Source organism: Panthera tigris, chromosome D4 (assembly GCF_018350195.1).
Source record: "Panthera tigris isolate Pti1 chromosome D4, P.tigris_Pti1_mat1.1, whole genome shotgun sequence".
Classification (NCBI taxonomy): Eukaryota; Metazoa; Chordata; class Mammalia; order Carnivora; family Felidae; genus Panthera; species Panthera tigris.
The window spans coordinates 57,971,227-57,988,863 of NC_056672.1; the positions used below are offsets into that span (position 1 = coordinate 57,971,227).

Consider the following 17,637-nt stretch of genomic DNA (forward strand, 5'->3'; position numbering starts at 1 on the left):
TCAGCCCAGATTCGGGTAGTGCCTCACCTTGCTGTTCTGAGTTGGCAAAAAAACTATTCAAGGAATTGAGGCCCTGGGAGAAGAGATGGTGGCCCCTGGTACCCCTATTTCAAAACCACTCCCAGTTCAGACACCAGTTCCTCACTGCCTGTCCTAATCTTCCCAGAAGGCCTTCCTCTGTCCCCTGCATCCTCCCAGGTGGGTTTTTCTGATCTCACCAGCCCACAGCGAGTTCTCCAAGCTCCCCTCTCCAGGCTCCTTGGGCCACTGGCCATGGCTCTGACCATCACAACCCCTTGCATCAATAGGTACATACCCACTGTGCAAGGTTAGGCATCTGCTCCCACCCCAGCACCTCTATTCCCAGCTGCATACTAGGCTCCACGAGGGTGGGGAGGGGTTGATCATGAAGTTCTGGCTGACTTCTGTAGGTGTTTGTGGTCCTCAGTGCAGGAAAGTCCTTTTTGTTAATCATTGTCTACATGGCAGGGACAGGCTTGCCCAGAATCCACTCTCTGGCATCCTGGAGGGTGGGAGAAATGTCCACGGTGGGTGTCCGGTGTGATATGAACCTGGGAATTCCTCAGAAAACACATCCCAGTTCAGTTCAGTGGTTCCAGGGCCTTGGGGTTCCCGCCTAGGACTATGGTCTCCTGGTCCTGTCCAGCCCTAGCATTCAAAGTCCGCAATGCAGTCAGCACCTTGGACAGCATCTTACTTTAGAGTAGTAGCTGAAGACTCTCCCAGACAGTTCTCTTTGAGTCCTTTGATATGGAAAAGAGCTGCTCACACTGCATTGGGCCCAGGGAAATGAAGTCAGGAAGCCAGGGCATCTCTCCAGAGTGTGTTTCTCCTGAGGAGGTTCTCAGGGGGGAAGCTTGAAGCATAACTAGCCCGATGAGACTCCTAGTCCAGACGTTAAAGAAGTAGCAATGAACAGGAGGCTGGGCCCTGAGGTGGGCATCCTTAGTCTCAAGGACAACTCCAAGCCCACCCTTGGGGGGCAGCCAGAACAGAGGGGATACTCTGCACACAGGTCTAAGATTTCCTGTGACACATCGGGAGTACTGGATGCATAATGGGTGGGCTGTCTGCTCAGCTGGACCCTCAGGCCCACAAAAAAGCAAGAAGGTATTTACATGGGTGCTGTTGAAGCGACAAAAGCAAGCTCTCCTTCCCAGGCCTGGGGCAGGAAGACAGGTGGATGGTCAGACAGCTGGGGACTGGCAGGCTAGGCTGGGGCTACAGTTGTCTGAAGAATAGTCCGTTGGTTTGCAGAGACCCAGCTGCTGTTGGGAGAAGCTCACTGATTGACTCTTAGAAATGGACGCATGTCTACAAGTCCAACAGCCTTACCATGGAACCCCAGAGTCCCTGGCAGGAAAAGGTTGGGAGGGAGTTTCAGGTGAGTGGGGGTTGCTGGGGGATGGTCTCGTTGGGCCCCTCTGGCCATCTTCAGAGGGGCTGAGAGGCTATCGCCCTCAGTGATATGTGTTATAAGTGCTTGGCGCCTGCCTGGCTCCGAGGGTCAGTGACGGTCATAGGCAGTGGCGGCTGCAGGTGGGGCAGCCCCTCGGGCAGCGGCGCTGTAATAGTATGGGGAGCCTGCGAGAGACAGAAGAGAGCACAGAGTTCGAGGGTGACCTCGTGCCCCATACCTGGGGTCCCCTTTCCACCAGTGTCCCCCACCCCTGCCCCTTCCTCCCTCCCAGCCAGTCCAGGCCAGTCTGTCCCAGTCTGTTCCCCAAATTGCAAACCTGATCAGGGTTGCTTCCTGCTCACAAGATTTCAAGGCCTCCTCACCGCCTAGAGCTGGAGTGGGCAGACTGGGGCCCTCAGGTCAAATCCTCCCTGCCGCCTATTTCAGTAAACAATGCTTTACTGGAACTCAGCCTTGCCCACTTGTTCCCTGTGTTGTCTGTGGATGCTCTCATGCAACTACAGAAGAGCTGAATATTGCAACTGAGACCACACAGGCTGCAAAGCCTTAAACTATTTACCATCCAGCCCTTGACAGAACGAGTTTGCCAACTTTTGACCTAGAGGATGGAAAGTCATCACTTCTCAGTTTGCCCTGTGGATACGTCGGGACCTAGCTCCGCCGACCTCTCTGGATTTACCTCCTACAACCACTGCTTCCCACTCCACACCGCTCACACATCACACTCCGGTGAAATCAGACTCTGCAGGCATCTCACACAGACCCTAATGCTAATAGTAACTACCACTGGATGAGCATCTCTTCTGCCCCACACCGCAGTGTCCTTCACATGTGTTGTCTCACTTCAACCTACAGGGCAGGTGAGTCAGCCCATTTTATCATACTCTCTGATGCCTTTTCCCATCCTCTGCTTCCTGAAGCCCCTTGCCCCGAGCTCACACTCTGCCGCAGCCTGGACCATGTGCTCTTATCACCTCTTCAGTTGCTTCTTCCTCTGCCCGTGGATAGAGAGCCCCACAAAGGCAGAGGCTGGACGCTGCTCTTCTTGGCGTCTTTCTTTAGTCCCCAGTGTGTAACCTGGCACGTGGCATGTGCTCACAGCCAGGTTTGTTGAGTCAGTGAACAACAGCACTGAGTAAACGAACGACAGTGAAGACCCCTGCCCGGTCATTCATTTATTTTCTGGCTCTACTGCAGCAAGGGGCAATGCTGCACAAATATCACACACAGACCAATGTTCAGAGTCAGGAGGGGGATTTGAGCTCCGAGAGAAGAGCTCTGGGGAATTCAAGATTATTCTGGCAGGGTCAGGCTTCCTGGAGGATGTGGGTTGGACTGGGTTTGGAGGACAGGAAGATATGGACATGGAAAGACTGAGGTATGTGAGTACGTGGGAGAAGGGCCAGGTGCTGCCCGTGACCTCCAGACAGAGCCAGTGTGAGGGCCAAGCTGGATTCCTCCCACTGTCTCTAGGCTTCATTCTGTGACTACATGCTTTGGATGAGGCCTCCAGAGGCTTATTCTGTGCCCTGACTCCTCCCCAGGGATGAAAGAATCTGAGGGGAGTCCAGCAGATTCTCAGAACCACAAAGGCTAGGCTGTTGCCTCCTTCTACAGATGAGGAAACTAAGCTCAACAAACCAAAACCATGTGCCCAAAGTCACAGGGCCTCTCAGTGCCACAGCCTGGCCTGGATTCAGGACACTTTCCACCACAGTGCAATTCATGGCCTACACGATGCTGGAGGCTGTGTTTATCCAAGTGGACAGCAGTAGGGGTCCTCGTTGCCATCGTAGATCAATACATCTCTTGGGGTGGGAATAGTGAGCTTCTTAATTCCCCAGGGGAACCAGCCCAAATTTATTCTGAAATCTCAGCCAAATCCAAACCAATCCTGGCAATTCTCCCGGATACCATAACTGAGCACCAAGGCCTGGAGGTGGCTAGTCAGGCTCTATCACTCTTGGCTGAGTGACCTTGAACAAGTGGCTTCCCTCCCTTGAGCCTCATTTTTGTCATCTGTAAAAGGGGGTCACAATGGAGCTATATGAGGGCACCATGAGAAAAGGATGTGAGAGTGCCTTGGAAATAGGCACTTTTCTAAGCCCTTTATAGCCATTAACTCTTTCCATTTCCAAAACCATTCCATCAGGGAGGAACTAGTATTGTCCCCGTGTAGTAGATGAGGGAACTGAGGCGCAGAGAGAATAAGCAGCTTCCCCAAGATCACACAGCTAATCTGTAATCAAGAGGGCAAGCTGGGGCAGGGAGGCACTCTAGCATGTGCCACAGTGGCCCTCCAAACCCAGTCCTAACTAGCAGATACACTACTTCCTCCCTTTGCCTCCCTGGGAGGCAATATGGCTCAGGCAGCAATGACAACAGAGGAGGAGCAGGCAGTGCCTTGCTATGCTGTTCCAGAGGCAGAGACGCCAATCCCAGCCTATGTATTCCCAGAGATGCGTTTTCTGATGCCTCCTCTGTGACCTTCCTAGTTGGAGCCCTGACTCAGAGACACCTGTCAGCCGGCCTCCTCTGCTCTCTCTTCTGGGATGGGGACAGCATTAAGACAGTCACCCACAGAGCATCTGCAGTGCTAGCCCTGCCTGCTGCCTGAGCCCAAGCGAGAGGAACGTGTGTGTGTGCCTATGGTGGGGGCATCCCTGCACGCCTGGGCATGGCACGGGAGCAGGAAAACCACAGGAGCTGTCCTCGCAAATGGGCCTCGAGGGACAGGAAATGGAAGTAAAGCTTCTTGGACGATCCTGGCTCAGCCCTCTGAGCTCCCCACTGGCCACCTCTCACCCTCGGCTCTGACTCACTCCCTTCTCGAAGCCTAATCTCTTGGCCAGCCTGTCCTGCAAAATCAAAACTGCTTGCGTTTACCATAAGAAATAAAAACAGCACCTTACAAAGTACTCTGTCTTTCTGGTGCCCATTAGACCTCCTTCTAGAATAAACTTGTCCTTTTCTTCTGTCATTTTTCCTCTCTAATTCTCATTATCATCAATTTACTTCTTGGCACAATCATTCCAGGCTCCTGCTCACTCTCTCATCCCCTTAGAGTGGCCACAGGCACACCCCATTCTAATCCTAATTGACCATCGCTTTCTTCCCCACGGCCTGCGTCTGTGCCTTCCCAGCCTGATCACCGTGCCCTGGCTGGGCCTTGTGTGGACAACCTACAGGCAGTTCCTGCAGAGGAGGCTCAGTGGGGAGGGAAGTTCACCTGAGCAGTCAGTGTGCAGCTTCATTAGGCAGCACTGTCCCTCCACTTTGGTGGTGTTTCTGTGAAGGGGGCTTCAACCAGGCTGGCCAAGGTTGGACAGTGTGGGCAAGGGTGTGAGTGCGCATGCGTGTGCGTGTGCGTGTGTGTGTGTGTATAGGGTCTCACCTGTTTCCACAGCTCCCATGGATCTAGCAGGAGCACCATGGAACCGAGGAACAAGTTTCCACACCCCTGGTGCCCTCCCCAGAAATAGTCTAGCTCCCTGCTGCAGTGGGATTCTTTCAGCTTAAAGCCCTGAAGACGCTCTGGGTAAAGGGAAATCTGGGAGATGTGAGTGGGCCTGGAGCTTATTTGCAAGACTATGGTAGAGGGAACCTGGCATCTCACCCATCTTCAGGAAAGTGGGATCCCTGCTCATTCAGGGCTGTGGGCCTCAAGAGAGCATCATATCAGCTGCTTGCTTGCATGAAGCTGCCACTGGCAATCACCCTCACTTTACCCCTGAGGCAGCTGAGGCCCAGACTGGTTGATGACCTGACCGTGATTCCCCAGGTCATAGAGCTGGATGGTGCAGGGGCCACCTCTCACGTCTGTAACTGCCCAACATTGTTTAAGCTTTTCCTGTATCTGCAGGGTCTCCTGTGGTATGAGGCCCGCCTCTTCGAGCTAGAAGTCAGAACTCGTTCTCCCAGTCGTGTGCTGCTAGGGCACAGGTATATCACCTAGGTTCTGCCATTTAGACTCCCTGGCAAATGGTTTTGACTGGAAAGGGAGCAGCCTGAGGAGGTGAGTGGGCTGAGGGACTCGATCTGCTCGGATCGCTCAGCAGCCTGGCTAGTGCAGCAGCATAGAGCACAGGGCCAACCGGCAGCAGCAGGAGGCTAGAGCGGCCCTGGGAGTGTGGCTGCGTGTTGTTCCTCGCTGTGTGTCCCGACCCGTGTCTCTTTGGTCCTCCTGGAGGTCCTGGAAGCCCACGATATCCCTCAACAAATTGGTTTTCTGCTTAAACTAGCCAGAGTGGATTCTGTTGTTTGCAACTGAAATTCTGACAGGTGAATACAATAACATGGCTTTCAAAAATTGACCAGAGCTATTCTCATCACATACATAGTCTGTATTTAGGACCCGCAAAGCTTCCTATGGAGGGATGAGGCTGAAGTACCGTTGGGACGTAACTGGTCAGGGGATGAGAGCGCCACATCACACGCTGGTTACGAAAATAGGCTCTGGGCTCCACGTAACCTGAGTCTGAGACCTCATTCTGCAACCTGCATGCTGTGTGACCTCAGGTAAGCTAATTAACCTTTCTGAGTCTCACTGTCTTCATATGTATGTGATGAGATAGTAGTATGTGCTCCCTTGGGCTGCTGAAATGATAAAATAATGTAACCCACACGAAGAGTTTTTGCCTGGTGTCCACACAATTAGCAGGTACTCATTTAGATGGACAGGATTTTGTTTCTTCTTCCTTCTCTCCATACTGGTTCTGGTCCCTCTCAAGGCACTAAGCACCTCCCAGCACAGACACACTTGCCTGAGGCTCCCTCACCTCCAGCCTGGGAGCGACCTGACACAGAGTCTACATCCTTTCCATACCAGAAACACAGCCCATGCCTGATAACTGGGGATGTGAACTGGATTTCACTTGAGCTTGAGCAGCTAAGGCCTCAGATGCGGTCTAGTCCCACCCTCCCCTTGCCATCCTCTTGGGCTCCAGACCCATCCCTCTGCCCCTACCCCTGCTAGAATTCTGGTTCAGGGAGACCATGGTTAGCCCTTGCCTCCTGAGACTGACAGCTGGGCCTGAGGCTGAGACCCAGGTCTCTCAGGGGGTTTGTTTAAGGAAAAGCATTAGGTAAGTGGAGACATGGCTCCATACTTAGAATTAATTTTTACCAAAACCAAAAAAGAAGTCTGAGACATAGTCCACAGATGAGCCCCTCTGGGAGGCCATAAAAAAGACCCTGGTCTTCTATGAGTGACATCGCCAGACATAGGGACCTGGAGTACTAACTGGCATTGTTCTTTATTGTACCCACAAGTTTTGCATAATATGCCAAAATGCTTTGGGCAGCCTGAGGCCCAAGTACATGAAAGGGTGGTCTATGTGTCTATGTCACGTGTCTGTCCTAATCACCTAATCACGATCGTGACTTCAAGGCCTCCTTCAAAGACCCATGACCTGGCAATTTGAGTCTGAAGGTACCAGGTTCTTGCTTTCTTGATGAAGTCTGTTTTCCAGTCCTAAAATAAGTTAGGATCCAGGAATTAATAGGTTCTGATTTAAGCAGGCCTTAGTAAGCTGGACGGACAGACCTGGATGGTCTCTGAGGCTCTTCCTGACCTGTGTAGAAATTCCTCAGCTGACTGCTGGGGCAGGATCAGTGTTGTCACTTGCAGGCTCATTGGCTAGCGCTGCCCCCACGTGGTGAGTGACATCTGTCAGCCCTGGGCCCTGGTTTCATGCTCCAGAAACTTGAGCTCCCATTATCACTCACCAGCTGGTTTCATGTAAGTTAATTTCAACAAAACAAAAGGCTCTCCTTGGCTTTTTGAGGGCTGAGTTAGCCCTGCTTGATCTTTGGAGTGGCCCAGATATCCTTGATGATGTACACAGATCAGGCTGGCCCCAGCAATGGATAATCTGGGCTCCAACTGAGCTCAGAATGGCGTGACTTGGAAGGCCTTCAGCCACAGGGCAATCAGTTTCCAAATGGAGCTGGCTCTGCTGATGTCCATGGCAGACATCACTAATCAATCACTAAGCCTCAGAGTCCTTATCAAGATGGGTAGCCACTACCAATCAATCCAAGTCGGCCTCCTCACTGCCTCTTACTTAGAAATTTCTCACTGGAATATTCAATGATTCTTAAGAAATATGTTACTCTTGGGCAGGCAATTTTTCTACATTCCTCTCATTTCTTCAATGCCCTTTTTTTTCTGTTTCCCTTCTCTGCCATTTTCCCTTATCCACCAAAACCTCTGGGGGAGGGATAAGGGTACATGGTGGGCTGCAGTGTGTTTACTGTCTGAAGCTCCCATCACAACCCCCAGACTACCCATCCCCAATCAGTGACCAAAACTCAGGCTGTCAAGGACCCTGGCCCAAAGAGGAGTCCTAATGGGGCAGCTGATGACCCAGAGGCCCCATAGGGCCTCTACCAGTACTCACCGAGCAGCCCCGGGTTGGGGAACCTCCAGGAGTCGTTGTATGAGGGATACTGAGGGTGGCTGTAGGGGCTCCCGGAAAACTCACTCCCTGTATGTGGTGGGTGGGGAGAGAAACAGGAACCAAATGTCAAATCAGGTTTGGAAAATGCCAATGGCATGTGCCTCTTACGTTAACGGCAGGTATTTTTTGTAACCAATAAAGGCAAGTCTGGTCCACATCCTGACTCAGTGGACAACTATCATTGGTATTGTATTTCCCCCTATAACATTTTTCTCAGCAGTGGGAGTACATACTGGCCTCTAACATGTGTACTGTGAAACTACTATGAGCCAGGTGTTCCCTGGGGTTATTGGACCATTTTACAGGTGAAAGGGTCTCTCACAAAATGACTTTGACCCAAGTTCAAAGCTCCAGGCTGCCTGGTTCTCAGCCCTGACTGAGGCACTCCAGTGCCCCAGTGTGGATTCGATTTCACTTCCCATGTGTTTCCCGAGTGGCTCTGAACTGAGAAGCCAAAGGCAACCTCAACTGTAGTCTGGCCCTCTGTGTGGTAAACCTAGAGGTGGCTGCTCCGTGGGCCTTGGTCTAATGGGGGAGGATGAGACACAAACTCAGACCCAAAGCCAGGAGAAGGCAGATGGCACTTGACTGAGATGAAGGGACAAGCCAGAGGGCTGGGGAGCACAGAAGGGGGAGTGGGTGGGGGCCTTGCAGGCACTGGAAAGGTGTGCTCAGGCAGGAACTACAAGCTGGGCTGGGGGGCAGGGGGGCGGGCAGCGCTGGGGAAAAGGGCATAGCAGGCCTGGAGGACGGCTCCCTCTTACCCAGCTGCTCATGGGGCAGTGGTTCTTGCATCCAGCCCTTCCCTGTGCTCTTTCTTCAGCCCCACAAGAGCCTGTTTACCACCAGCCAGTCATAGGAAAGGAGTTCAAAATCCCTGCCCTCAAACCTTGCTGTCCTGGCTCTGTAGCAGGAGGGCCCTGCACGTCTTGTCCCTGTGGCTGGGACTCCAGAGGGCCTGGTTTGGGCCTGATGCATAGCAGAGACCTCAATACCTGGCCCAGGCTGTTGGTAGCTGGCCGTTGACTGGCTTTTTAAGCCACTGGTTACAGAGTTGTGCACCCCTCCCTGGCAGTGGTGATGGGAGTTATACAGCCCCGTGAGACCACCCTGGGCCCAAACATGCTTCCATGGAGTCTTCTCAAGGATGCCAAAGGGCAGGGGCCTCCAGAAGGACCAACCAGAAGTCAGGACCTGGAGCACTGCTCTTTCCCCAGCAGCCAGGCCCAGATGTAGGGTCCCTGGGGGCTCCCCCAGGTTGGGCAGGAACAATAAAGGAGGCCTGCGGGGCCAGCCACTCCCACCCCTTGGGCCCAGCTAGCCTCCTCCCCATTTCTACAGGCAACCACAGGCAGAGCATGCGACAGACACACACACACACACACACACACACACACACACACACACACATGCATGTGCTCCTCCTCAGGCCTCTCTGGGGGCCACTCCCAGCCTGACAGGCTGAGCCTTCCAATTCTCTGTTTTTTATGCCTCAGTGGTCAGCGTGTCAGGTTCCGGCGTAGGGAGGGAGAGCATGGTGACAGTGCTGGGCCGCAGCAGCCCAGCCTCCGCATATCCATCAGTGCCTCCTCCTCCTCCTAGGGGGCAGGGTGGGGGATCAGAGAGACCGAGCAGCCTGGAGAAGGGGGACAGCCACCCTCCCCTCAGGGCTCCGGGCTGCCCCATCAGAGGCACTTCCTGACAGCGTTGCGCCTGGGCCCAGGGCATCTGCTGGCAAAGGCTGTCTCTGCTTCTCCATCCAGCAGCATCATGCCTGCCGGCCAGCTCAGCTCCAAGGCCACCTCTTCCGGGAAGCCTCCTGGATCTCCAGCCCCCGGGAGTGCAGGTCTTGGGTCCATTCGGCCGGAGTTTACTGTGTCTGTGTTATCTGCCCTGCACCCCCCACCACCTCCACCCTGTCCCCAAATTGGCTCTCTGATACCTCTTTCTCTGGGAAGCTGCCTCTTCAGATGCACTCAGTTTCCCACAGCACTTACATGGGAGTTTCCTGTGATGCGGAAGTGTCTGCCCTGCAGGTCTGGGTGTGGTTCCTCTCTACACCTGTGTGCTGCCTCCCCCCGTACCCCGCCCCCTGCGTGACGCCCCAGCCACCGAAGACAGTCCGTGTTCCATGAATCACTGCTAACTCGCCTGCCTCTACCTGTAACACAACAGTCTTGCACATATGTCTGCACGACTCTCTCCCTCACTGCCTTCTAGGCTTTTTCAATTTTATCTCCAGACCACTGAATTTATTTTTTTTTAATTTTTTTTTAATGTTTGTTTATTTTTGAGAGAGAGAGAGAGAGAGAGAGAGAGACAGAGCACGAGCAGGGGAGGAGCAGAGAGAGAGGGAGACACAGAATCTGAAACAGGCTCCAGGCTCTGAGCTGTCAGCACAGAGCCCAACGTGGGGCTCGAACTCACAAACAGTGAGATCATGACCTGAGCCGAAGCCGGACGCTCAACCGACTGAGCCACCCAGGCGCGCCCAGACCCCCGAATTTAAAATGGTAACTCCTCCCGCCTGATCCCTCTTTCCTGCTTTATTTTTTTTTCCCCCATAGAACTGATCACAATCCAACATATCTTGTTTTTTGTGCTTATCTTTTTAATTCTGCCTCCTCCAGTATGAGGTAAGCTCCATGGGGGCAGGAGTTTTGTCTGTCAAATTCATGTCTCCATCCCAATGTCTAGTACAGGGCCTGGCATCTAGCAGGCATTGAAAACTATTTGTTTGGTTTTTTTTTAATTTTTTTTTTTAATTTTTTTTTCTTTTGAGACAGAAAGAGACAGAGCATGAATGGGGGAGGGTCAGAGAGAGGGAGACACAGAATCTGAAACAGGCTCCAGGCTCTGGGCTGTCAGCACAGAGCCCGACGCGGGGCTTGAACTCACGGACCGCGAGATCGTGACCTGAGCCGAAGTCGGCCGCTTTAACCGACTGAGCCACCCAGGCGCCCCAATGTTTATTTATTTTTGAGAGAAAGAGAGAGAGTGCAAGCAGGGGAGGGGCAGAAAGAGAGGGAGACACAGAATCCGAAGCAGGCTCCAGACTCTGAGCTGTCAGCATGGAGGCCGATGCCGGGCTTGAACCCATGAACTGTGAGATCATGACCTGAGCTGAAGTCGGACACTCAACCGACTGAGCCACCCAGGCGTCCCTAAAATTTTTTTTAATGTTTATTTATATTATTTCTGAGAGAGAGATAGACAGAACGTGAGTGGGGGAGGGACAGACAGAGAGCGAGACACAGAATCTGAAGCAGGCTCCAGGCTCTGAGCGGTCAGCACAGAGCCCAACGCGAACCCACAAACCGTGAGATCATGACCTAAGCTGAAGTCAGACACTTAACCGACTGAGCCACCCAGATGCCCCTGAAAACTGTTGAATGGCTGAATAGGTACTCCCCAGTCAACTAGGGACACAGATGGTGGCTCCCATCTGTTATTAGTACTGACGGCCAGGATTCAGGCCAGTTTATCTGATCCACTGTCAGGTTCCACTCACCACACTATCCTGCTCCTCAGCAGAAGATGTGAACCCCGAGGGACGCCCTGCCGGTCTGTTGAGTAGGGTCATGGTGGGCGTCCTTGGCAAGCCCTGCTCTGTGAGATGCCCTGGGAGAGTGAGCATTCTGGGGGAGGGGTCATGAGGCTGACCTGTGGGCGTGGTCAGCCTCCCCAACTCATGCTCTGTTTCTGGGATGCTCCGAGGTGCCACTCAGAAAGCTAGTGTAGGGAGCCCTCAGCCCATGAGATGTGGGGAGGCCGGGTCCTCAACCACCCAGGAAGCTGCCCGTCTATAAACCTCACCTCGCCTGGCCCCAAAGACGGCTGGGAAGCAGCACACTGCCTAGGTTCAAGCCCTTGTGCTACCACTGAACCCTCAAGTCAGTTTGGCACAGAGGCTGGGAGCAAGGGCTCTAGAGCCAAACTGCCTGGGTTTAAATCCCGAGTCGGCCTCTTCTGAACTCTGTGATCTTTGGCAGAGTTAAGATCATTCAGCCTCTTCATGCCTCAGTGTCCTCCCCAGTGAAGTAGGGGCAACTAACAGATGCCCCTGATCTGGTCATTGTAAAGACTGAATGAGTGCTACACAGAGAGTGCCTGGTGCACAGTAAATGCTCAGCAAAGATGACCATGACCTGAGACCGGCCGCCAGAGCCTCCCTGGCATCCAGAATCTCATTTAACCCTCCTGACCATCCTGTGAAGCTCACAGGTGGGTGCAAATGTCTGCATTTTACATGTGAGGAGACGGAGCCTCAGGAAGGCGGGGGTGGGGGGCGGGCTCCCAAACGGGCATCCTGCCTTCCAGCCTAGGACCCTCTGCCTACGTGACCTGCCCTCCCATTTTGGCCTCTGTCTCTCTTGTTTTCGAGGCCCTTGTCAGCTGAGTTTCATTTTCACTTCTCAGGAGCCATGGTGTAGAGAAGGAGGCCTTGTCCGTAGGGCTCACTGAGTCCCACCTGCTGCTGGCTTCTCCAGGTCTGGAGGCTCCAACCTCCTGCTTCATCTCCCTGCTTAAATTCACCACCGACACGACACCCGGGGAGCATTCACCTTCTTTCCTTTCAAACTTCACAACAGCAGCTTAGAAGAGGGAATCTTGCCCAACCAGGAGAAGGTCTGGGGAAAGCACGGGGGGTACTTTCTGGCATGCAGTGGGGAGCATGTGAGCCAGGATAGATAGGATGTTGATATGCAGAGGGGAGGCAGGGCATCCCAGGCACAAGCAGAGGTCTGGGGTGGGTCTGGTCAGAGTGTGAACCTCTGCATGGCCAGGTCATTGTGAGGCCCCGGCGGAGGCAAGTCGCAGAGCAGAGCTGGTGGGGCAACAACGCTGTGCTTTTCTCCCATTAGAGCCGGTACCCGGGGAAGACCAGGCAGTGCCAGAATCTGGAGGACAGCGGGAGAAGGGGAGCCTGCGGTCAGGGAGACCAGCCAGGTGACGGCAGCCACAGTCCAAGCAAGCGGGAACAACCACATGGCTACAATAACCATAGGTACAAAATGATGCTCCTTGGGGCAGAAAACCGAAGTCCCCAGTTCTGGCTCATCCTTAGGACCCTCAGCTACCCTCCGGCTAGCTGGCCAGAGACACAGATCACACAATAAGCACCTGCTCAGATGGTAGCTACCCTTGCAGTGAGCGTAGCTGTCACGTATAAACACGTTGAATCACTATGTTGTGCACCTGAAACAAATGTAACGTTGTGTGTCAGCTACACTTAAACACAAAACTGAATTGAAAAAAATAATAAAAACCTTCTCTTATGACTGCACAGCACAAAGGACAGCATGGGCCCCTTGTCTCATTCCACTAACTTACCCATGCTTTTGGCACCTCTCAAAAATACCACCCCCTTCAACTGGGAAACCTTTATTTTTTATGCATTAATAGAAAAGTCCCTATGAGGCGGAATGGGTGCCAGCTCATCTCATGTCCAGGTGGCTGTCACTCAGGGGCCAGTGACACCTCCATCCGGAAGACACGCGGCACATGGGCCCTCCTCAGAGACAGCTCCTGGCCTGTCTGGAGGTGGTCACAGATAAGCCCCCAGGAACTCTCACCAACCAAACACATCATCATCTTCTCCATCCCGGACCTCCTGGGAGGGAGCAGTCCCAAGGGGAAACCAGGATGGAGTGAGAGCAGAGTTGGAGTCAGCACTGCAGGTTGGGCCCCTGATGCTTTGTGGGAGCAGAAAGTAGGCAGGGGTGAGGGAAGGTGGGCCCACAGGTGGGTGTGGACATTCCTGTGGGAGGGCCGGGCTCTGCACTCAGCCCTTCCCTTACTGGCTGCGTGGCCTTGAGTAAGTGATCGAACCTCTCTGGACAGTCTCCTCATCTTGAATATGGGCCTAAGAAAAGCACCTGTATCATAGGAATGGTGAGAGGGAAACAAGATAATGTTACTGGGAGAACAGAACTTTCCTCTACCCATACCTGGGAGACTGAGGAGGCTGGGGAGAGAGGGAGGAGGAAGAGTCTCTTCTAAAAACCGAGAAGGCCCTGAAAGGAATTTTACAACATTCACTGAGTTCTTGAATATGCAAAAGAAAGCCCATACTGGTTTAGGAGTGGAGTTTAGAGACCCTAGTGCTGTGCATGAGAAAGGACCTGTATCGTGGGAGGTTCTACTATTGAGAGGGATAAAGGGAAAAGAGGATGTGTATATCCCATCACGTGTATGTGGAGGGTAGGAGGGTGAAGAACATTTAAGTGGGGGTCTAGATTCCCATTTTAAATCATCCGTATTGGGGGCTGGAACCCCTCCCCTCCCGCAGCCACCATCTCAAATACATTTAAGCCCACCGCATATCCCAGTGCCTTTCACGACTAGGTTGGTGATTTCTCCGTATGTGGAAATCAAAGGAAGTGGCTGAGTGCTGTGGTTTGGTGGCCAGCGGGGTTGACACGAAGGACGTGGTCCAAAAGCAACATAGATCACAGAGCCCAAGAATTCTGTGACGTCAGGAGGCCTGGGCCATCGTGTGCAACAGTGAGCCGCCCCTGGAAATGTGGCAGAAGTCTAAGGGAGGACAGGACCTTTCCACGAGGCAGGGAATAAGGGTTCGAGTCAAGCTTACTTGGTCTCCAGGTGCCAGAGACACCAGCTGGCTGTTGTTGGCATTCTGCACCGGGTAAGGCAGTGGTGGGGCCCGAGGGGGCAACTGCCTGGGCAAATGCAGGGAGGTGGGACCAGGCAGATGGGACATGGTGGGACTCTGGGGCACCTGAAGCAGATTCCCCCCTCCTCGGCACTGTCAGAAGGACCAACGACAGAGGGCTGGCCCCTTTCAGGCTCCCACCCAGGGCCACACCCAAAGGTATGCTCCACCTTCATCCCTGCCCAGAGCTGTCTACCCTGGAGAAGACGACAAAAAATGGCCTTTAGAGTCAGACAGACCCACGGTCCAGGCCAGACTCTGCCACCCACAGGCTGGGTAGCCTTGGGCACGTGAATTTCTCTCCTGCGCTTCAGCTTTCTCATCTGTAAAATGGAGGGAAGGAAAATCTCTATTTCTGAGGCTTGTGGAGATCGGCTGACTTAATGGTGACAGATCTTTGCACACCCTCCTGTGGGGAGGATCCGGTGCCTCCTCATCACTGATGGTAGAGAAAACAAATTCGGTCGTCCCTGCTCCCACCCCAAACCCTCTGACCACAGCCCCGACTGCTGAAAGAGGCCCCTGGCACACATCAAAAGTCCTTCCAAAGCAGAATAAAGGTGAGGAATATATGTTCTTCCCTCAAAGACTCAGAAAGGAAGCAGAGGCTTGAGACATTTAGGATAAATGGTGGGCATCCCCCCAAACAATGCTGTCTTCCAAGTACAGAAGAACTAGCGATAAAAATCAATGAGGTAACTAGGAGCGAACATGTGTTTTCCCGGAGAGTCCAGAGCCAGGAACATTGTCAGCATCAGAGATGTTTTGTTTCTCCTTCGCTAAAAAGCTCAGAGACGGCAAGAAAGTCGAAGTTTCCTAAAATTCTCAGAAGTGACAGGTAACCGGCTCAGTGTAGCTCTTAATTAACCCAAAACGACACCTGCCAGATGATGGGGATTTGCAGAGCTCGCCGGGGGCCGACCCCATCTGCAGATGGTGGGCTCCCACCTCTGCTCGAGACCTTGGCTGGCTGTAATTAACATACGGAAAGTCTTTCAAAGTGACTTCGCGGCCAAGTTCTATTTCTGAAGGATTGAAACTGGGCTTTGAGAGAAAATCTTTGCAGAGGAGGAGGAGGAAGGAAAGACTTGAAAAGGACCGTGAGATTTCTCCAGCTCCTCCCCATGGTTTTGTAGAACCGCATGATGTGCCGTGGCTTGAGGGGCTTGAGGGTCAGTGGGTACTCGGTGCGTTGCTGTCTATAGTCAGATGATAACTGCAGCATCCCACACAGGCACAAACTCTCAAATATATATACATATATTCTATAATTGTATATACATTGTATTACTATACTAGGTATTACACGTGTAACATACATGTGTATACACATAACCTATATATATATATATACACACATATATACATGAATATAGACATGTACATACATACACATGTGTATACATGGATGTGCATGTTGTGCACACACACTGAAGTCTGGGGCTCTGTCAAAGCCTCCCTGAGTGATTTTGACCAAGCCCCTTCTCACCAAGCCTCAGTTTTCTCACCTGTAAAGAAAGTGTGTGCCGCAGAGATTTAAATAACTGACCCCAAAGGGTGTTCAGCACTAACACTTTCCCCTTTCCTACTCTCACTGCACCCACCCCCAGATGGGCCCCCTTGAAGGCCAAGGCTTCTCAATCTCCCTCTCTCCAGAGCAAGACCTTCGTGGACTCCCAACAGGGAAAGGAAAACCCGAGCCAACTCAGTAAAGGTCAGCCCTGTCAGCCCAGACAGCCTGGTACACAGAGCATCGATCCATTCCTGGGAAAAACCTCTTCTCCCACCAGCTCAAGCCAGCCACGAAGGCCTTCAGAAAAACAGAGAAGAGAAAAACCGAGAGAGAGGGCAAGCGTGAGAGAGTGAATGCTGAATGTGTCTCACTTCTGTTTCTCAAGAGAGCCGTGGGCTTTGCAATCAGACGGAGACTGGGCTGGAGACCAGGGCCGAGCCCTGGCTCTCTGCCACTGACTGGCCTTGAGGCAGCTGAGTGACCATTCTGAACCTCAGCTTGGTCCTCTGTTGTGCCGTTAGCTCGATTCCTGCTGTCTACCGCAAGAACCTGAATGCAAGGGCCCTTCGGGGAACTCAAGGGAAACAACCCCACTGTCGCATTACAGCACCTCCACCGTGGGCTACAGGGTGCACAGCAGACCCCACCAGCTGGCCGTCGTCAGAGGCAGGAACTGGGGCCTTCTGGCCACGTGGGGCCAGTCAGAATATACTGATGGTCAGCCCAGTGTTTTAAAGGGGCAAGTGTGTCATCAGTCACAAGCAATTTACAACCATTGCCTTGTCCCCCAAGGCTGACTTCCCATCTTCCTGTAACCTGTCTGGGCCCCTGTAGACATTTCAATCTGAGACACTTGGCCATGCTATGGCACGTTTTGAGCAGTTCTGGGTCAATTTTAATCTGCTCACCCGCTGTGGTATTATTCCAGAATTCCGTCTCCATGCCCTCATCTAAGCAAACAACGGGCAAGACAATGTGCAATGTGCAAATTGCTCTTGCAGCCTCTCTAGGGCACAACACCTGATTTGTGTGTGGGGCGGGGGCGGGGGGGGGAGGCAAGGGAGTTCCCAGTCTCTGGGGTGCCTCACCCGGGAGTGCCCACAGGCAGCACAGTTGTGATGACAAAGCCGCAAGACGATGACCAGAAGCTCCATGGTGCCATTCAAGACCCTGTAGGGTCTGGTCCCAGTGAGCTTCTGAGCCACACCTCCCATTCCCCGCTTGCCCCAAAGACCAATTGCCAGTCCCCTGATGCTCCATGGGGCCCATCTCCATCCACTCATGCTGTGCCTTTCATCTGAAATACCACCTTCCTCTTCCTCTTCATGTCTAATCTCCCAACTTGTCAAGACCCAGCTCAAATACTGCTTTCTCCAGGAAGCCTTTCTGGAGTGATCGTGCCAGCTGAGAGCATTCCCCCACTTTCCTCTGAATCCTCAGCCCCATGGTCCAGAGCACTTCCTGCCCAGACTTAGGGTAGTTGTGACCCTGTCTCCATTCATCTGTTGGGGAGTCCACCTCCTCCTCGAGGGCGTGAACCAAGACG

General features: G+C 53.0%; 1 protein-coding gene across 2 annotated transcripts in view; it reads right to left on the reverse strand.

Moving 5' to 3' along the window:
- Positions 1-359: 359 nt before the first annotated feature.
- Positions 360-17,637, reverse strand: part of PAX5 (paired box 5) — a 187,936-nt gene continuing 170,658 nt past the window's right edge. For both annotated transcript variants that reach the window (XM_042965180.1, XM_007089318.3), the window contains 2 exons: positions 7,843-7,929; positions 360-1,605 (listed from right to left, as the gene is read on the reverse strand). In XM_042965180.1, coding sequence (XP_042821114.1) covers positions 1,529-1,605; positions 7,843-7,929 — 164 coding nt within the window. In that variant the 3' untranslated portion in view covers positions 360-1,528. The remainder of the gene's footprint in view (positions 1,606-7,842; positions 7,930-17,637) is intronic.